Raw genomic sequence first — 22,061 nt, forward strand, 5'->3', positions numbered from 1 at the left:
TCAATGTATTTCTAACATTGTTCAAAATAGCTAGCAACATGTTTCTGTTTTCTTGACAGAAGGCACTTACTGCTTGCTTGCTTGGCAAGAAAATCAACTGAGAGAATTTAACTGCAGAGAGGCCAACCAAAATCCTCAACGCAGGGTCACAAACAGGTAATCATAAGAAGCAAAACTCTGAGCCACACCGTAATCCCAGCATTGGGAGGTTGAGGTAGGAGGGTCAGGTTCAAGGTCATTCTCAACTGGAGTCTGAGTGAGACTGGAGAGATGGCTCAGTGGTCAGAGCTCTTGCAGAGGATTATGATTTCCGTTCCTAGCACCCATAGCTCAAAATGGCTTGTAACTCAAGCTCTGGGGAAAGCGACAATCTCTAGCCTCTGTAGGCACCTGCACTCATGTGCACATAGCTGCACACACACAAATAAACATCATTTTATTTTATTTTAAAAAATAAAAATAAAAAGCTCTATGGTGGTTTTTGAGGTAAGATCTCTATATAGTCCTGGCTGTCCTCAGCTTCACAGCCCAGGCTGACCTCAAACTCTGCGATCCTCCTGCCTCTGTCTCCTGAGTCTTTATTTCTATAAAATGAGTGTAAAATGGATTAAAGCTGTATGCTTCTCCTGTCCCCCCCCCCCCCAAAAAAAAATCTTTAAAAAATTAAGTGGTTAGGGAGATGGCTCAGTGGGCATGAGTGATTGCTACAAAAGCGAAACACATGAGTTCAAATCTTTCAAAAGCTGGGCCGGGCTGCAAGTGCCTGCAACCCCGGCTGGAGGACAGAGATGGACAGATCCTGGGGGCTGGCTGACCCGTCAGCCTAGCCAAAAAGAGGAGTTCAGGTTCAGTGAGAGATGCTGTCTCAAAAGATGTGGACAGGTGTGATGGCTCTTCCTGGCTGTCAACCTGACTGTGTCTGGAATGAACTATAACCCAGAAATGGAGGACACACCTGTGATCCAGATCTTGGGGCTGGAAGACTCAGGCTTCTGACCTAGATCTTGACACAGTGGCCACGAAAAGATTAGGCCCAGGCAAGGTAGTACACATCCTTAATCCCAGAAAACTTCGGCAAGCAGATCTCTGGGTTCAAGGCCAGCCTGGGACAAAGCAAGCTCCAAATCCAGCAATGGTAGTACACACCCCTGGGCCACACCTTCAGCTAGAGGCCTATATATGGACATTGGAAGAAGGAAGGCTCACTCTTCTTTACCCTCTTGCACTTTCTTGCCAGCACATCTGTTGGAGCCTACTTCTTCAGGATCCCAGCTTATACAGAAGACAGCTGAGACAACTAGCCTGGTGGACTGAGCAACTAGACTCTTGGACTTCCCACTCACAGCTGCCCACTGCTGGGTTAAGTTGGACTGCAGCCTGTAAGTCACCACAATAAATTCCCTTAATATATAGGAACATATATAGGGACTCTGGGGAACCCTGACTAATAGTGATAAAGGAAGACATCTGACATCTTCCTCTGACCTTCTCATGCACATACATACATATAAATAGTTTAAAAAAACATAATAAAATAAGGCCAGGCGTGGTGGTACACATCTTTAATGCAAGCACTTGGGAAGCAAAGGGAGGTGGATCTCTGAGTTCCAGGCCAGCCTGGTCTACAGACTGAGTTCAAGGACAGCCAGGGACACATGGAAAAGCCCTGTCTTGAAAACAAAACAAAACAAAATAGTTATTTGCCCCTGTAAACTTTTGGCCAAGATGCACAAAAATAATTCTACAAATGAAAACTATGTAACCTAATGATTAAAGTTAGTAATTAGGAAGCCAGAGGCAAATTACTTAACTTTACATATTTCTTTGAATGTAAAAAGAGAACATTATCTATTCCCACCTCTCCATGAGGTACAGCTACATAAGACTACAAATGTGAGCCAAGGAAAGAATCAGCAACAAAAATATTAAGGATGGATGTCGTAGGTATACTGGCTCTCGCCTCTAATCCCAGCACTCAGAAGGCCATCACAGAAGAACAGCTATAAGTTTGAGGCTAACTTATGCTACAGTGTAAAACCATAACTCAAAAAAAAAAAAAAAAAACAAACCAACCAAACAAACAAAAAAAACCCAAACCAAACAAACAAAAAAATAGGGGCCCCTGAGATGGCTCAGTAAGAAAGACACATACCACCAAACCAGACAATCTGACTTTGATCCCTGAAACTCACATGGTGGAAGAAGAGAGCCAACTCCTGCAAGCTGTTCTCTGACCTCCATATTAGTGTCACGGCATACACGCATGCACTCACACATATACCATACACATAGAACTAAATAAACATTACCCCCACAAAACACCTTCAAAACCAACAAAATCTTGATGGTATTGTACAATGCTAAGAACAGACTTGAGAATGGTTCTGCTACTTGCTGCTTGTATATAGGAGGCAAGTACTTGACCTTTCCAGTTTCCCCATCTATAAAGCAGAAATAGTGGTAATTCTCAACTCATAGGGTCCTGTAAGTATTAGATGACTCCATAGAGCTAGGTGAAGTGGTGCATGCCCATAAGCCATGCAGTAAGCTAAAGCAGAAAAAAAAAGAGTTTGGGAGCAGCTTGGGTTACATAGCAAAACCCTGGTCCAATAGAAAAAAAATTCATACACGTGAAGGACTTAAAATGGTACCTGGCAAACAGTAAATGAAATATATCTTAGCTATTATTAGTAGTATTAATGTTAGTATTATTATAGCATTTCTATCTAACCACCTATGCATATACAACTGGATTTCTATAAAATGAGAGACAGTAACAAGTGAATGCAGAAAGATCTGCTGGACCTCTGGTCTAAAAGATGGGAATTTAAATAGAAGAAATACACTGTGGGGCTGGTGAGATGGCTCAGTGGGTAAGAGCACCCGACTGCTCTTCCGAAGGTCCGGAGTTCAAATCCCAACAACCACATGGTGGCTCATAACCATCCGTAACAAGATCTGACTCCCTCTTCTGGAGTGTCTGAAGACAGCTACAGTGTACTTACATATAATAAATAAATAAATCTTAAAAAAAAAAAAAAAAAGAAATACACTGTGGAGAATAAAGGGGGCCCATGGCTGGCAGAGGGGCCTTGATAAAGTGAAGTTTCACAGAGAGATGGCTGGCATGCAAGTTTGGCATGATGGCACATGAATGAAGTATCAGCTCTTGAAAACAGACGGACACAACAGGATTCCAGGACAACCTGATCCACAGTGCAAGTTTTAAGTCAGCCTTGGCGACAGAGTTAGTCTGAAACCAACCAGCCAGAGGGAGCACAAACTACGCTAGCATGCAACCCTGAGAAGCACTGCAAACCCTCTTCCCTGGGTTATAGGACAATAACCAGGAAGACAACCCACTCATAAGTTTAGGACCCTGGGACATTTTAAGAAAGGGGTTGTCTACATATTTAGAGAGATTTTTTTCACAGATGAAAGGTGAGCCCAGTGGGCTCACTAAGCATCTGCCTGGAAAACTCAGTGTCACAAGACCAGAGACTTAATGAGTCCTCTTGTTTCTTTCTGAACCAGCAATAGCTTATGTCAACAAGGCAGGAGACAGTGCCACTTACGAGACTGCAGGACTTCCTTATTTTCCTCAGATATTGCAATACGTGACATGTGTTTCCTGGACCCATGTTAGGAATCTTCTGGTATACTTGGAATGTAATTAACTATCACTCTATTACACCCATGACTCTATAATAGACTACAAAGCTGACTTTATTGGATAAATTCCATGAATCAACACAAATCTTTGGGTGACACAAAGAAAGCTTGTTGGCATCAGCCCAAATTCCTTTCAGTATGAGTGAGGGAGTCTGAAAGGAATATTGCTAATGCCCAGTTCTATTAGAAGTACAATGTATGGAATAATAACACCAGTCTGCATTGCACACCCTCATCCACTGGACACATGTACACCCTGGCTAATTGGTGTTATTTTTCACCAATCATATGGGACACAAAGAAACAGGACTCCAAGGACTTGCCCAGGATTCCACGGTGACTCAGAAGCAAGCCCAAGCTTGAATCAATGTCCTGATTCCCACCAATCTGTGCCCCTCTGTGTGCCAGGTATGCTTAAATGTTCCCTCCGAGTCTCTTGGGCTCCTGGACTCCTTTACTTGTTGTTCTGAGTGATTGCTGGGGGCAGCATGTGTCAGCCATGGTTAATGCTGCCAGAAAAGCTACTGTAAGAGCTCAGACCATAAACAAGGTAGCCCTGGTGTGCTGCCAGGAAGGCACACCCTTGATCTCCAGTGCTTCTCAGTCTCTTTAAGAGCAGTTATTTGTGTATCATACAGTTCATAACACTCAGTCTCCAGTGTGGAGGAAAGTGACGCATCCCAATAAATGCAGCATCCAGGAGTTGGCCATAGAATCTGGAGTTCAAAACTATCCTTGGCTATAAGGCAAGTTTGAGACTCTAGGCTATGTAAGACGCTGTCTCCATTTCTAACATGGGAAGGGGAGCTGGGGAAACAGTTCAGTCAGTAAAGCTCTTAACCTGAATCCACTTGAAAGAAAATCTGGGCTTGGTGGCATATACTTGTAATTCTTGGGGAGATGGAGACAGCCATATCCCCAGGGCTCACTGTGTATCTAGTCTAGTCTACCTGGCAAGTTCTGTATAGAGTGAGAGGCTGTCTCAAGAAAAAGATAGGGCAGCACCTGAAGAATGATTCCCAAGGTTGCCATCTGACTTCCAGATATATGTGTACAGGCATACACACACGAGCACAAATGTATACCTAAATAACAATATAATTTAAAATCAACAGTTCTGAGAAATAAGAACTCCCAATTTTGGTCTAAAGTACACTCTTGACCATTTCCTAACTGTGTATTAACAAATGACGGTGAACAGTATCTGCAGTTACAATTGAAATCCAAGGTCTGTGTACTATTTCCCTAAAGAGGCAAGGACTATTAATCAACTACCTCAATGTGGGCTTCCAGCCCAAGAGACTGGATAGCTCCCAAGTTCTATTATGTGTTCTATATTCTTACTATCATCACAAGTCAGACAGGCCAAAGCTTGGCAAGAAGGTGAATTCAGCAACTTAACTAGATTTTGGTTTTCTGTAGTGCCTGAATCCAACCCTGGGCCTAGGGCATACTCTACCACTGAGCCATGTCACCAGTCCAACCACAAAGTTCTGAATTTGCTAAGGGCAGAGTACATGTTTTATTAATCCTTATATTCCAGCATCCAGCACAGTGTCATCCATACTTGTAGTCAATAAGCCTCTGATAAAATAAATGTTACCATGTAAGATGTCCGAGTCATCTTCAACAAAATCAATGTCTCTTAAGTCCCATTCTGCATAATTGTCAAACTCCTGTTAGAGGAGAGAGAGAAGAACACCGGAAGCCATCAGTTTTGAATAATGCCTTTACAATAGCCATGCTTCAGATGCAAAGAGAAAAATATCTGCTAAGTACTAAATCGGATAAAAGGCAAAGATACTGGTCTAAGGGAAAATTATAGAAAAATAGCGCTGAGATACCACAATACTAAGAGTGAAGTCAAGCCTATTGTTTAAAAATGTTTAATAGTTTGTTCATTCCAAAGAGAATCTTTGATTAGGCCTTCAAGTACTCTGCATGAATTCATTTTCCTTTTACTACTTTTTGAGGGATCTGTTTAGTCCTAATACGACTTGTACTCTACAATAAGGTTAGAGCAGTCTATTCAAAGACAGTTCCCAGAAAAGGAAGACTATGGGGTGGCTATGCACTCCCACTGCTGTGAACAAAACGCCCGGCTAGGTATGGCAGGCTGGGCTCTAGTTTGACACCCCTAGCTCCAAGAGCACTGCAGATGACTTCAAATAGCAAGTTAGAACTTGACACTACTTCCACGTTATTCTTTAATTCCATGACTAAGTAAGGAACATAGTTTGAATGGACACATGTATATACAACCATTACCCAGCCCTTAGCCTGGGAAATAAACTTTTATTGGAAGACAACTGTATCTCTTTGTTTTGTTTATATATTATCTATGCTTTTGTTTGTTTGTTTGTTTTTTTGAGACAGGCTTTCACAGTACAACCCAGGCCTCTCTAAAACTCAAAATGTTTGTATGCTACTTTCGAATAATATTAAAGTCTGGCTGCAATAGGAACTTTATAATCGAAAAAGCTTAAAATGTAACCTGGTCCTTGGCTTGTCAACCTTTGAAAACCCCTCACTGTGGAATGATAACTAGACATTTCACACCTATGAAGTCAGTGGGAGCAATACCACCATACCCTAGGAGGTCGGCTCTCACTCAGAACTGTCACTGCTAAACAGGTAAGAGTGCTCACAGCGGGAAAAGGAACAAGCAAATGCCACTTCACAGGCCTGAAAAATCCTAATCTTCCTTTAGTAAGAGATAATAACCTTGTAAGTTTCTCCTTATTGTCTGCTAAAACACATGTTTGTTACCTCAATGAAATCTGCCCGCGCTGGCATGTAGCCTGCCATGTCCCGAGACAGCAGTGAGTCAAAGGCAGGCCGGGGAGGGTCATCTGCGGCTGGAACAAACACAAAACATTAGCATGAAAATGTCAAATAAATGGCTTCATATTTTGGATTTAAAAACAAACAAACAAACAAGCAACCCAGAATTTCTCAGGGTACTATGGCATATGCCTGCAATCCTAGCATCCAAGAGTCAAAAGCAGAAGGATGAGATCAAGGTCACATTCAGCTACACAGTTGAGTTCAAGGCCAAAGTGTACAAAGGCAGGGTATCACTATGAAGTTGAGGGTGGCCTCAGCCTGCTGAGTACTAGGTTACAGGTGTGGGGTACCACATCTCAAACAGATTTCTTTGAGAAAAAGGACCCACAAGAATAAATGTAAAAGTTTTATAGAGTGAAAAGTTAATTATGAAAAAAAAACATAGCTCTGTTTTGCTGGTTTTTGTCTGTTTGTTTGTGCTTTTCTTTTTGGGACAGGGTCTCTCTACGCAGCCCTGGAACTCACTTGAAGGACAGGCTGGCCTCAAATTCAGAGATCCACCACCCAAGTGTTGGTGCTGTTTTTATTTGTGCTGAGACAGTATTTCAAACTCGCTATATAGCCTACACTACTCCCATACTCACGATCCCCATGCCTTAGCTTCCCAAGTGGCATTCATGGGGTTACAGGCACATGCCACCATGCCCACCTACCCCAGTCTGATTTCCTGATGAAGGAAACAAAGTCTGAAGGAATCCTCTAAGGACCACCTCTGATATGCACGTATTTCTGTGGGCAGGCATGTGCAATGGCATGCGTGTGGAGGGTCCCGGGGACTGAGTTTAGGTTGTCAGGCTTGGTGGCAGGTGCCTTTGACTGCTGAGCCATCCTGGAGCCTGGTCCTCTGAGTTTTGCTTTCCCCAAATGAATGAAGAGTGAGAGAAGACAAACCACAAACCCGATCCTTCAGTGTTGCTGTAGACCCCAAGTGTCCTGTCAGCTTCCATTCCCTTTGAATCTCAGCACCAATCCCAATTTACAAATCTCATCGACCTGAGAAGTCCAACATCCTGGCTTTGGAAGTCAATCAAACTGTGTCCCAGTGCCAGCCTACAATTCTATGTTTGAAAAACTCTGTTTCAGCACAAAATAAAATACCACCACCAGCATGAGGTGGGCAGAGGCAGGCCGATCTCTGAATTTGAAGCCAGCCTGTCCAAACAAACAAACAACCAGTTTTACAACCTTGTACAAATTGTTCAACCTTTAAAATGTCTTAGTTTCCTAGTTTTGTGTAACACAAAAACATCTGTTATATTTATTTTACTAGGTTGTTGTTAAGAACAAACATGGCCTCATGGACTACAGGAAAACGCTAATATCCAAGCACTACACAAACAGGAGGCATTGCAACCTCTGAGGAGTCAGCAACAAAGTTGTTTCTAAGAAGTGAGGAAAGGGAGGCCAACAGGAAAGCATTTATGTATGTCACTCATGCTCTGGGCCATTCCTGGAAGACAGTAGTCTGTTAACTCACCAGGTTTTGGTTACCCTACATTAAAAGACCTACTGATCCCCACAGGCATCTAAGACTAAAAAAGGTTGCTTTCACTGCCCTAACCAAGTAAATAAAAAGAAAAAAGGAACAAAGTACTTCTTGAACTTAACACAGGCAATACTGAATCCTGGTAAGCAAGTCCTGCATCTAATTATCAACCATCCAAATGATTGATAAGGCTTTTTTAACAAATAACAGCATAGACACGTTGGCTCCTCTTGGCCGTGTGACCTTACAGAAGCAATCTTTAATGTTAACTAATATATTCCAAGAGATGCAGAGTAGGAGGCGTCAACTCTGACCTGTGGGATGTGCTTCTTCGTTGACATAGCATAGTCTTGACTCAATAGCCATCATACCAAACTGCTCAGCTATGGAGACAGCCCAAGGATGGGCTGACTAACTCTTACCCGAACAGGCAGGCACTTACAGTGAAATGGAATGGCTGTGTCGGCAGTTTTGGCTGCCTCAGCTTGCTTCAGGTTTAGCAGGGTGGATGCAAACAGAGGGTTATTGATGAAATGTTTCATGTAGTGCTTCTCACACTCCTCCTTGGTTTTGGTACACATTTGATTAGCCACATCCTGCCTAGAGAAACATGGAAAGAGAGGAACTTTCTTACTTATATAGACCACTGAAAGCTTGGTTTGTTTATTCCATATTTGCAGTCAAATCAACACAATACCAGCAGATGCCAGCAAGCCAGTGAGACAGACGTACTACTGATATCCCAAATTCTGCTACTTCGAGATAGAAAAGCAATAAAGGAACCTTTTCTTTCCATTAGAAAGATGATTATAAATAATCATACATTTCTGGGCTGGGTATGTAACTCAGTTGGTTGAGTGCTTCTGCTTAGAATATATGAAGCCTAGACATGGAGGTACACATCTATAATCAACATTCAGGAGGCAGAGGCAGAAGGGTCAGGAATTCAAGGGGATCTTTGGCTACATATCAAGTTCAAAGGCCAGTCTGAGATGGATACTTGAAACCCTGTTTCAATCGTCATCATCACCATCATCTATACATTTCCCTGAGGTAGGCCAGAGAAAGAATAGCTGTAAATAAGAAGAAACCTTGGAGCCAGACATGGTGACAATGCCCATAATACTCACACTAAGGAGGTAGAAGCAGGCATGCTCTATGGTTTGAAGCCAGCATGATCCACAGTCAGTTCCAGATCAGCTAGGGATATAGAGAGAGACCTGGTGGGGCGGCTTGTCCTTTTAATCTTAGAACTTGGGAGGTGGGGACTAAAAGATCTCTGAGTTCGAGGCCAGCCTGACCTATATACCAAGTTCCAGGGCAGCCAGGACTACACAGAAAGAACTTTCTAAAAGGAAACAGCCCGCTCCAAAAGATGGAAGGAGAGAAGTGATTCTTTCAAGTTATCCTTTGACTTCCACGTGCATGTGTTCATATACATACACCATAATAAAAGTGACTTAACAAAAAATTTTAAGGGGGCGGGTGTGGTGGTTTGAATATGCTTGGCCTAGGGAGTAGCACTATAAGGAGGTGTGGTCTTGTTGGAGTAGGAGTGGCCTTGTTGGAGGAAATGTGTCACTATGAGGGTGGGCAATGAAACTTTCCTCCTAACCACGTGAGAGCAAGTCTTCTCCTAATGTCCTTCAGATGAAGATGTAGACCTCTCAAAAATCCTCCTTGTCATGCCTGCCTGAACGCTGCCATGCTCCCACCTTGATAATGGATTGAACCTCTGAACCTGGAAGCCAGTTCCAATTTAATGCTGTCCTTATAATAGTTGCCATGGTTACGGTGTCTGTTCACAGCAGTAAAACCCTAACTAAGACAACAGGACAGCTGGCTCAGCAGTTAAAGAATTTCCTTCAGTGGACCATAACTTCCTCTAACTTCCTTTTCTGGCCTCCTTGGCATGTGAACACCAGTGACAAATGTTCATATAGACACACACACACACACACACACACACACACACACACACTCACATAAATTTAATAAATACGTAAATAAATAATAAGCCTTTAAAAATCTTAAGAGATCATCAATACCAACAGAAAGCATACTGGAACATGCAAAATGTGCAAGCCAGGCATGATGGCACACACTTGGAGGGTAGAGTCATGTAGATCTCTTTTTTGTTTGTTTTTTCAAGACAGGGTTTCTCTGTGTAGTTCCAGCTGTCCTGGAACTCACTCTGTAGATCAGGCTGGCCTATGCCTCCCAAGGCATGCACCACCACTGCCTGGCTATGTGGATCTCTTATACTTGAGGCCAGCCTGGTTTACATAGCATTCTGGGGCAGTCAGGGCTACACTGAGACCCTGTCTAAAGAAGTTCATAAATCTAATTTTATCTTTGATGTTTCATGTTATACAAAACAAATGTCACAAGCATACATTTCTCCACTAGACTTTCTATGAATATGCATGGGACTGAGCTACAAACACTCAGACAGAATTTGAGATCGCCTTGGTGTTAGCCTTGTAGATACTGTTATTTCAATTTCACAGCATAGGAAAAAAAAAAAAGAGACCCAAGGAGAAAAATAACCCTGCTAAAGAAGACAAATCCAGACACACTGAGGCCGCTGAGTCTTCCCTCCCCGGGGACGCAGAGGCAGAGGTGAACATCTTCCCCCTCAAGATCACCCATACGTGATCCTTCCCCTAAGGCATGACTATGCTGCTGTGTTCTTCAGTCAACTGGCAAACAGGCTAGATGAGGGCAGGAACCTAAATTCCTGTGCTCTTACCATCCAGCACAGTTCCTTCTCCACACTAGATGTAGAAGCAACTCCATTCTTTGGTGTGGTGATGGAGACTGAACCCAACACCTCACACATGCTAAGCAAAAGCTCTAACGCTGAGTTACCTCCCCCAGTCCAGTAATAGAATTTTCCCCAGTCTTTGCTAAGAGGGAAGGAAGACGAGGAGGATTGGCCCACTTTAGAGAAAAATTAAACCTCAGGCAAAGATGACTAGTAAGCTGCTCACCAGTGATCAGTTTTTTACCATCTTTGGTATTCTCTACAACATAGTTTTATGATGCGTAGGTGCTAAATGAATGAATGGAAGCAAAATGTGTGCTGAACTCTGGTCCTCCTCTTGACCTGGGAGGGTGGCACACCTAATAACACCAGGAAGGAAGATGAATGCTAGCAATCAGGGAAGATCCAGCAGAGGGTCCTTCACTAAGAAGTTACATCGAAGGAGAAGAATATAACTCCCCAAGTTTCAGGTGCTTCATGAGCAAATACGTTTAATAACATCTGCTGTCTAGTGCACAAAATTATCAGCTTGAGTGCTGCTAAAATGCAATCTGGAAGATGGGAGATGGTCCAGGGGGTAAAATGCTCTCTGTACAGGAATAAAGACCTGAGTTAACATCCCAGCACACATGTAAAAGCTAGGCATGTGGCCTGCTTCTCTAACTCCAGACCTTTGGAGGCAGATATAGGTAGATCCTGGGGATTTGTTAGCCAGCCCAAACAGGTTGAAACCACAACCTCCAGATTAGGTGAGAGATCTTCTCTCAAAAACAAAAACCAAACAAACAAACAAAAACCAAACCTGGAGGGCAACCAAGAGGAAGGCATTTGGTATCAATCTCTAGCTGACACACATACAGGCAAGCAAACTCCTACCCTAAGCCCCGACATGTACATATAGATTTTAAAAGTGTAACTGCATCCTAGGGCAATATTAAGTCCTGTTTAATACCACCAAGTTAAGGTAAGGCAGTCTGAAAGCTAAAGACAGAACTCAGTTAAGAAAGCTGTGAAGCTTCAACCTCAGGCCAGCTATGATTATCCACCTCAAGTTTTATTCACTGAAATGAATGTGGAACCTACTGCCCAGAAGGGAGCAATAATTAGTAACCTATACTTCTCTACAACTCAGGAAGAACAATCTTGGTGTTGATGTATCCAAAGTAACCTCAGAGAGCTGCTCAGCCATGAAACCACTAAGCACGGTGCACTCCGGGATGTTTCGGGCCAGAAGACATGTACATGGACGGGAACTTGTTTCCGAATCTTCGGTCATCAAGGAAGCAGCACAGCTTTTCCATTTCTAAGTTCTCTCCTTTTAAGTTTCAACAGTGGCTTCTCTTGAGCCTATGAGAATAGGAATACTCAGTACTAAATTCTTACCAATTTCCAAAGCCGCAGTCCATTACAGCTTCTAAAAGAGCCATTTCTTCTTGTGCTGTCCAGCTGGGATCAAGAACAGGGAAGTCTGAGGTCTAAGGAGAAAAATAGATTTGGTTAGGAACAGGGATAGAAGCAGCATGCAGGAGTTCCAACTATATAGTATGTGGTTTAAAAAGAGAGCACCATGTGTGGCAGTGCACATCTGTAATCCCAGCGAGAAGCAGGCAGGATCACTGACTGCAGGTTCAGTGAGATACCCTTTCTCAAAGTCAAAGGTGGGAAGTCCTGCAGGGAGGGAGACACCTGATCCCAAGTTCTGGCCTCCACATATAGGTGCACATGTATACATGCATACCACCACGCACATGGGTAAACACACACCATGCCCCTCCATACAAAGACTGCCATCATCAGATACATTATTACTTTCCACCTCTTCCATCCCTACCTCCATCAGCTACTACATTCTCCAGTAAAACATAGCTATGTTTAAATTGTTTTTTTCTGAAAAGACTATGTTTCTGGATGCGCAATATAGTTAATTATGGGTGATAATGTTTATTGTTCATCAGTCTGGAGTGCATTCTGCTCTGCTAGAGGACCAGACTTAGGTTTCTAGCAGCTATGTCAGATAGCTAAAAATCATCTGTAATTCCAGCTCCAGGAGATCTAACACCTTTAGCCTCCACAAGCACCTGATTCACATGTGTACACAGGTGCACACACTTAAAAATCATTTAAAAGGAAATCACTTTAAAAAAAAAAAGTCAAGCATGGTGGTACACACCTTCAATTCCAGCACTTGGGAGGCAGAGGTAGGTAGATCTCTAAGTTCTAGGCCAGCCTGGTCTACAGAGGAAGTTCCAGGACTATACAGCCAAGACTACAAAGAGAAACCTGTCTCAAAAAAACAAGAGGTAAAAGAACCACACAAGGGGGCTGGTGAGATGGCTCTTCCAAAGGTCCGGAGTTCAAATTCCAGCAACCCCATGGTGGCTCATAACCATCCGTAACAAGATCTGACGCCCTCTTCTGGAGTGTCTGAAGACAGCTACAGTGTACTTACATATAATAAATAAATAAATCTTTAAAAAAGAAAAAAAGAACCACACAAAACAAAAGGTAATCAAAAGGCAAGCAATAGGTAGACTGAGATGTGTGGACTTTATGCTTATCTCAAAACAAACTGGTTACAAGTGATGGCACACAGCTGTAATCCCAGCACTAAGACAGCGCTTGCCACGGTCTGAGGACAGTTTATTCTACACAGCAAGATGCTGGCCAGTCAGAGATATACAGTAAGGCAGACCTTTTCTCAAACAAGCAAGCAGAATAATATCAAGTGGGTAGGGCAGCAAATGCCTGTGATCCAGCAATTAGAAAGCTGAGGTATAAGGACAGAACACTGAGGCTAGCTTAAGCCAATGTAGCAAATCTAGGACAGCCAAGGCTACAGAGAGACTTCTCCTGGAAAATAAATCAGTGAAGTTTTTACCTCCAGAAGAGATCGGGGCTGGGGAATGACTCAGACTTCGAGAACCCCAGTGCTACTGCAGAGACCCTGAGGTTGCTCCATCACACACACTGGGAAGCTCTCAGGTACTATTATCCCAACTCTAGGGGCATGTGACATCTCCAGCCTCCGTGGGCACACATGTACATACACACAATTAAAAATACAAATTAAAAAAGAATAAATAAATCAAAAGTGGGGAGTGGGCCGCAGTGCATGCCTATAACCTCAGCACTTGGAGACTGAGGCAAAATGATCACTGTGAGTTTGAGGCCAGCCTGGGTTCCATAGCAAGACTGTCTCAGAAAACAGTAACAAACAAAACACTATGCTATACCCACCAAGATATAAGATGATAATGCCAAACATTAGCGAGTTTGTAAAACAATCAACAGGTGTAATATACATAACCATGTGGGAAGATGTTCTAGTCATTTCTTTGAAAGTTCAACAATACATTCTACTAATTATACCTGGGCTATTTACTCAGGAAGAACAAAAATCTATGAATACAGAAAGCAATACCTAAGAATGCTTACAATAGTTTTACTTACAAGAGCTCCCTATCTGGGCAGAGTGCAAGGGGTCCATAAAAAGAAGATGGATATGCAATGGAGGATCACTTAGTAATTAAAGATTCTGCAAAGTGAACATGAAAAGGGACTGCTATTACTTAAGACATGGAGGGATGGCGCAGTGGTAAGCACTGGCTCTTCTTCCAGGGAACCTAGGTTTGATTTCTAGCACGCACATAGCAGTTCCCAACCACTGCTACTCCAGTTCCAGAAAATCTAACGCCCCCTGGCCTCTGTGCACCAACTGCTCTGGTGTATACATGGTGCATGGATACATGCAGGCAGAATACCCATCCACATAGCATAAAAATAAATACATCTTAGAAAAAAAGCTGGTGACAGAAAAGTGGAAATTACTCTACGAGGTACATGGATTCAATGTTTCCTACTGATAAGCCCAGAATCCTCACTTAACACGGGCTGGGCTTAGTAGCTGCTATTTTTATATTGAGCCTCCAAGTAAACAAGCTACCGTAGTGGTGAAGACGAAGAGAGGCTTCATGAAGGGCCGTGGCTGGAGACAACTCAGAACAGCCAGGTCTTGGGTGGAGTGGCGGTTAGGAGAGTAAAAGGCAGCCCTCGTGATGCTGTGCCAGAGGACTAGGGAAAGGCATGTGGGACTCACAAGTCCAGGATGCAGAGCTGAGGACCAACTGCTCTGGGCCTCATCTGAGTTCCTGAGCCACAGCAATTGTGGGAGGAAAAAAAGCAGTTTCTAGTTTAAGCCACAAAGTTTTCAGGGAGCAATATAAAATAAAGAACTAAGCACTATTCGCTTTCATGTATGTTTGAAAATTTCCACAATAAAAGTAAAACAGGGCCGGGCATGGTGGCACATGCCTTTAATCCCAGCACTTGGGAGGCAGAGGCAGGTGGATTTCTGAGTTCGAGGCCAGCCTGGTCTACAAAGTGAGTTCCAGGACAGCCAGGGGTATACAGAAAAACCCCGTCTCAAAAAAAAAACAAAAAACAAAAAACAAAAAACAAAAAACAAAAAAGCCAGGCGTGGTGGTGCGAGTGCCTTTAATCCCAGCACTCGGGAGGCAGAGGCAGGTGGATTTCTGAGTTCAAGGCCAGCCTGGCTACAAAGTGTATTCCAGGACAGCCAGGGCTATACAGAGAAACCCTGTTTCGAGAAAAACAAACAAACAAACAAACAAAAAAAAAACCAGGAAAATAATATAAGAGCCTTTTCGATTCCATAGGCATTTACAACTTGTCATAGCTTCTGTTGGTGACCATAAAATCTGTCCTATTAGTAAAATCACAAGCAACACATTTTGATCTACTCTACCATACGAGCTTATCATGAGATCTGAGAGGGAAATTACAGAGATCATGCATGTATTAAACTCATACTAATTACATTCATCCTGGCCAGCACCTTAAAGACATGCAAGTATGAAAAGTCACACATTAGTTAAAAGGCCTGTCGTTTTAGACTGATTACCCTTGCCAACTAATATTCTAATCCAAATTTTCCACATTATAAACACTGAACTTGAAGAAAAAGAGGGGGAGGAGGGCGGTAGTGGAGGCATCTTCTTTGTCTTTATCTTGTTCTTTATCTTCATCTTCCTCCTCATCCCCCATTCCTCCTCCTCCTCTTCTTCTTCCTTTTCTTTCTTCTCCTTCAGGTTCAATGTTATTCAAACCCTTGACCCAACATTGGGTCTGAATCTCTAACAATGAGACCTAGAAATCTACAGTTCTATGAAGCTCCCAGGTAATAGAGTTTAAGAATTACTGTCATAAAGGGTGTGGTAGAGGAGCTGCCTTCTCTTGCTCAATGTCCTAAGAGTTATAAGACAAAAATAGCTACAGAATTCAGAAATCTATGAATGCACCACCCACCACAGCATGAGTAACTCCCAAAAATGCAGCACTGTGAGATGAGAAAAGCACTGAGACTGTTTAAAGCTATCAGATGCTTCACGCTGCAAGGAATCAAGAATTTAGAGGCTTAGAGTGAAGAAAGCCAAAAGCTGGTCATCACTTCTACAGAAGGGAAGATCTGTTGGAACAGCTAAGATTGGCTAATAAAAGCTAGGGAGTTTCGGAAGTCTCCAGAGGCTCCCCTAAGTTCAGACCGCTGAAAGGTGTTTGTATGGGTGGTGAGCATGTGAGGAAGGATGATGTAATAAGAACTAGGAGGACTTGGCTAAAGTGAAACAGTGTTTTTAGCACTGTGTGGACGATGTGGCAACCAGAATAGCTAAGGAGAGCTCACATCGTCTTTCCTCCAGTGGCTGACCAAGGCTACAATCTACCCAAGCCATAAAATTACCCCATAAGGGTTATTTTACCATTCCAAATGATTAAATTTTGAGACATAGCTCAATAGTAGCATGTGATCCAAACCCTGCACCAGAAAAATAAATAAAATAAATAACAAAATTTGAGTCTAGACGTTTTTATGTGGATTTGAAAACATTAATCAATTTTCTGAAGATATAGTAACTTTGGTGAAATGAACTCAAATCCGAAGCTGCTCTGATTAACTCTACAACCCTTCATTCAATGTGCAGTTGACAAAAGGGGAACATTTTGGTTATTGTTCCAATCAGTGAATACGAGATACCATTGGAGGTAGAGGTAGAAAGATCAGAGATTCAAGGCCATCCTTGGCTACATAACACGTGTGAAGCCAGCCTGAGCTACATGAGACCCTGTACTAAAAAAACTTAGAAATTAAAAAGAGTCTTCAGGCTGGAGAAACGACTGCCTGGAAGAGCACTTGCTACTCTTCCAGAGGGCCTGAACTTGGTCACCAGAACCCATGTCAAGTGCCTCACAACTGTAACTCCAGCTCCAAATGATCAGATGTCTCTGGCCTAAGCTGGCATCTGAACTCACATGTGCATACCCACATGCAAGCACATACACCGACATATAATTAAAAGTAATAAAAATAAATATTTTTAAAAGGAGAGACTGGAAAATGTAAGGGAAGGCAGCTAGTTGCTCTCCCAAAACTCTAAGTTGCTTTTCTTTGACTAATTGATTATAGTCTGGAACATGACTCCTAGTATTGAAGGCGCCGGTACAGTAGCAGGAGCCAACAAATGATCAAATTCATGTCGATTTTCTTTCTGAATGCTTTTGTTTTATTTTGCTTTTGAAACAGGGTCTTATGTAGCCCTGGCTAGCCTCAAATTTCCCATGTAGAAAATGAGAAACCCCTTTAACTACTGGTCATTCTGGCTTAATTTCCCAAGTGTTCCCAGGTCCTTCCTGTGTACCACTATGTCTGGTTTTATGTGGCAGTAAGGATGGAACCCAGGACTCTGGCTTGGAGCTCAATATGTAAACCAGGCTGGCCTCAAACTCAGAGATCCACCTGCCTCAGCTTCCTGAGTGCTGGGATTAAAGGTGTGCACTACCACACCCAGCTTCTTTCTAATCTTTTATAAAATACACATAAATGTGTTGTGAATTACATAGAAGGCAGAATTCTAAACATATTCTGTATTTCTTCCAAAATTCCTGTCTCTTCTTTAACCATGTACTAGGTACTGCATTTAAAATTTTTTAAAATTAAAGATTCTGCAGATAGAATTAAAATTCCTATCAACTAGCACAGTAGAGACAAGTCTAGTTTATCTAGGTGAGCCCAACGAAATCCTAAGTATTAAAAGTCTTCGAGAGGAGCTGGAGAGATGGTTTAGTGGTAAGAACACTGGCTATCTTTCAGAGGCCCTGGGTTCAGTTCCCAGAATCCATACTGTGGTTTACAACTGTGCAGAGGACTTGACATCCTCTTCTGACCTCCAGGAGCACCAGGCACTGCATGGCGCACAGACATATGCAACCAGAACACATAAAATAAATTATTAAAAAACTTAAAACTTCTTATAAGTATTAAAGGAAGACAGAAGAATGAGAGTAAGCAGAATAAAGCAGCAGGTCAAAGGCTCAAGCACTTCATCAGCAGGCCTCAAGGGCTCCCAGTGTCAGTGGCTTTGGAGATGGCAAAAGGGGGGCTAGAAGCCAGGCAGCCTCTAAACGCCAAGAACAAACTCTGGCCAACAGCCATCAAGCCTGTAAGGAAACAGTAAATTCTGCCAATGACCTGAATGAACCAAGAATAATTCTCCTCCCAGGTATCAAGATAATAAATGCCCAGGCTGGCTAAACACCCCAATTTCAGCCTCTCAAGACCTGACACAAACCAGTAAGCCCACTGCTCTGCTGATCTGCTGAACTGTGCAAGAATAAATCTGTGTGTCTTAAGCCACTTAATTTTTCATAATTTATAACAGCAACTGTAGAAAACTAATACAGTGCTGAATGATTTATCTATACTATGAGATTACTACTGAAAGAAAAACTGTACCAGAGGCTGTGTCGAAAACTTGTTTTAGTTGTTTTAAGTGATCTGAAAACACAGAACTTGCCCTGAAGTGCCAGAGATCAAATCCAAAGTCTGGTGTACACTAGGGAAGGGCTCTGCCACTGAGCTAGATTCCCCAGGATCCAGACAACTATTTTTTTTTTTTTCCTTTTTTAAATATTTATTTATGTACATGAGTGCTCTATCTGCATTTACACCTGTGTGCCAGAAGAGGGCATCAGATCCTATTATATATGATTGTGAGCCACCACTTGGCTGCTGGGAATTGAACTCAGGACCTCTGGAAAAACAACTAGTGCTCTTCACTGCTGAGCCATCTCTCTAGCCCACAGACATAACTATTTTAACACAGTACATAGACCCATGGAGACACCTGATTATCCACGTTGGCTTACTGAACTGGCCAGGGCTGGAAGAGTGGCAGTACTCTTTCTATAAAGGTGGCAATGCCAGTACTCAATTGGAGTAAAGTCTTTTCTGGCCTATTAATTAGTTTGTCTCTTCAAATTCTTCTTATCTTCTTTGATTTTTTTTTTTTAAGATTTATTTTATTTTCAATGATTTTGTATGTGTGTGTGTGTGTGTGTGTGTGTGTGTGTCCGTGCGCACGTGCACAGGTGAGTACACACATTCCTGTGCACATATGAGTGAGGTATCTATGGAGTCCAGGAGTGGTATGCGGTAAAGTCGGGATCAGGTCTCCCTAGAGCTGCAGTTCTAGGGAGATGTGTTGCCTAGATTCAGGGCTGAGAACTGAATTCCAGTCCTCAAGAAGAGTGGCATTCAAAACTGACAGGCCAACTTTCTAGCCCGATTATTTGTTGGTTTGTTGAGACAGGGTATAGTAGTTTGAATGAAAATGAGTCCCTTAAGTCTCAGACATCTGAATACTTGGTACCTATTTGGTGGCTGTTTGGGAAGGAATAGAGGGTGTGGCCTTTGTTGGAAGAGGTTTGTCACTGGAGGTGGGCACAAGGTTTCAAGTCTCCTGTCACCCCCATCTCTCTGCTTCCTGTTTATGGACCAGGATATGGGCTCTCAGCTGTAACTTCTGTGCCAGGCCTGCCTGCCTAGAGTTATGCTCAACGTGATGGATGGACTCCTAATCCTCTGAAAACTGTTAGCCCCAAATAAACCCTGCCTTGTATAAGTTGCCTTGGTCATGGTGTTTCATCACAGCAACAGATGTTACTTCCCTAATAGCTAACAAATGGAGATGAAGTACTCAAAGGCCTGGGGTCAGTCTCATGTAAACCACCGCACACTGTATTCCCTCACTCGCCTTGAACTCATGGCAACCCTCCTAAACACTGGGGTCACAGGCAGGAGCCACACTGCCCAGCTCTGTTAAGCTATTATTTGTTAGTTTATTTATTTGTTTACTTATTCTAACGGGCTTCTTTATTTATTATAGTGGGCTTTTTTTTTTTTTTTACTTCATGTGCATTGGTATTTTGCCTGCAGTTCTGTACGAGGGTATCAGATCCTCTGGAACTGGAGTTATAGACAGATGTGAGCTACCATGTGAGTGCTGGGAATTGAACTCAGGTTGCCTGGAAGAACAACCAGTGCTCTTAACTGCTGAGCCAGCTCTCCAGCCATTTTTATATTTAAATGTTTTAATAGTTTACAAAGAACTAAAAAGGCTACTAAATAATTATCAAATTCAGAAGAGAAAAAGGACAGAGACACATGGAGAAGGAAACTTAGTTCTCAGTCTAAATACTTGAAAAAGGAATGAAAGTTTCCATTAATGCCATCATTACCATTATTTCGTAAGTATGATCACTCTGATGTTTCTTGTACTCAAATCCTCGAGTGAAACACTGTGAAGAAAAAAAAAGTTAAATTACTAAAAGCTACTTTAAGAAAGTGCGTTCTTAGGGCTGGGGATGAGGCTCAGGTGGTAGTGCACTTACACATACAGCACCAGATTCAACCCCAGCACTTGGAAGGAGCTCGAAGAATCAAGAGTTCAAGGTCATCCTCACTCAGCTATACAGCCAGTTCTAGGTGTGCTAGAGACCATGCTCTCAAAAATCAAAATAAGGGGCTCAGCAGAGCATTTGACTGCTCTTTCAGAGGTCCTGAGTTCAATTCCCAGCAACTACATGGTGGCTCACAACCATCTGTAATGGGATCCGATGAGACATTGAACTCATTTACATTAAATCAATCAATCAATCTTAAAAATAAAGATGAAAGCCAGGCATGGTAGCACACGCCTTTAATCCCAGCTTTCGGGAGGCAGAGGCGGATCAGTTTGGGACCAGACTGGTCTACATGCACAGTGAGTCCCAGAGCAGCTATGGCTATGTAGAGACCCTGTCTTTTGTTTTTTTTAAAGATTTATTTATTTATTATATGTAAGTACACTGTAGCTGTCTTCAGACACTCCAGAAGAGGGCGTCAGATCTTGTTACGGATGGTTATGAGCCACCATGTGGTTGCTGGGATTTGAACTCCGGACCTTTGGAATAACAGTCATGTGCTCTTACCCACTGAGCCATCTCACCAGCCCTGAGACCCTGTCTTAAAACACCAAAAGTAGTTCTTTCTCTTCTGGTCCCAGGTGCTGCGGGAGCCAAGTTACTGTGCAGACATGGTTAACTACACCACACACAACCAGTCCCACAAATGGCACAGAAATGGCATCAAGTAACCCTGGTCACAAAGATACGAATCTCTTTTAAGAGGGTTGACCCCAAGCTCCTGTGGAACATGAGCTTTTGCCAAGAAGCGCAACTAAAAAGGCCTAAAAAAGATGCAGGCCAACAATGCAAAGGCAGTGAGTGCAGCGCAGAGGCCATCAAGGCCCTTCCTTGTGAAGCCTCGGGCCATCAAGCCCAAGATGCCAAAGCAAACTCAGCCGTCTGCCTTTCATCGCTCACCCCAAGCTTGGGAAGTAGATTCCAAGCTACATGGCCAAGGGGTGTAGGCTCTGCCAACCAAAGCCCAAGGTTCAAACCTAGGCCTAGGCTTTGGCTCTAGCTCAGCCTCCCAAAGGTGAGGCAAGAACTCAAGAACTTCAAGTAGTCCAGTCTGGCCTTGAAGTCCTCCTCTTCCTCTCTCTGCTTTCCAAGTTCTGAAATTACAGGCCTTTACTGCCACTACCAACCTGATGGACATAACTGTAGTCTTAAAGCCATTGGTTTTGTTTTTTTTTTTCCTTGTTTTTGGTATACTGAGAAGAATTCTGCTATGTAGTCCAGGCTGACTTCATCTTCTCTCCTCCTGTCCATTCTCCCAAAGTGCACCCCATGCCCAGTACATAAACTTTTTTTTAAAGTTTTTTGGTTTTTCAAGACAGGGTATCTCTATGTAGCCTTGGCTGTCCTGGTACTCTGTAGAGCAGGCTGGCCTTGAACTCAGAACCCTGTCTCTGGCACAGAAATGGCATCTACCTGAGTACTGGGATTCTAATATATACTCTTTTTTTTTTTTTTTTTTTTTTTTTTTTTTTT

At 42.7% G+C, this 22,061-nt stretch overlaps 1 protein-coding gene across 1 annotated transcript in view; it reads right to left on the bottom strand.

Annotated features, from left to right (window-relative positions):
* Tada2a (transcriptional adaptor 2A) overlaps positions 1-22,061 on the bottom strand; it is a 51,423-nt gene that overhangs the window by 19,066 nt on the left and 10,296 nt on the right. The window contains exons 4-8 of the mRNA XM_021212147.2: positions 20,364-20,423; positions 12,156-12,247; positions 8,448-8,605; positions 6,442-6,530; positions 5,276-5,348 (exon numbers count right to left, since the gene is read on the bottom strand). Of these exons, the coding sequence (XP_021067806.1) occupies positions 5,276-5,348; positions 6,442-6,530; positions 8,448-8,605; positions 12,156-12,247; positions 20,364-20,423 (472 nt within the window). The remainder of the gene's footprint in view (positions 1-5,275; positions 5,349-6,441; positions 6,531-8,447; positions 8,606-12,155; positions 12,248-20,363; positions 20,424-22,061) is intronic.

Source organism: Mus pahari, chromosome 14, assembly GCF_900095145.1.
Source record: "Mus pahari chromosome 14, PAHARI_EIJ_v1.1, whole genome shotgun sequence".
Taxonomy (NCBI): domain Eukaryota; kingdom Metazoa; phylum Chordata; class Mammalia; order Rodentia; family Muridae; genus Mus; species Mus pahari.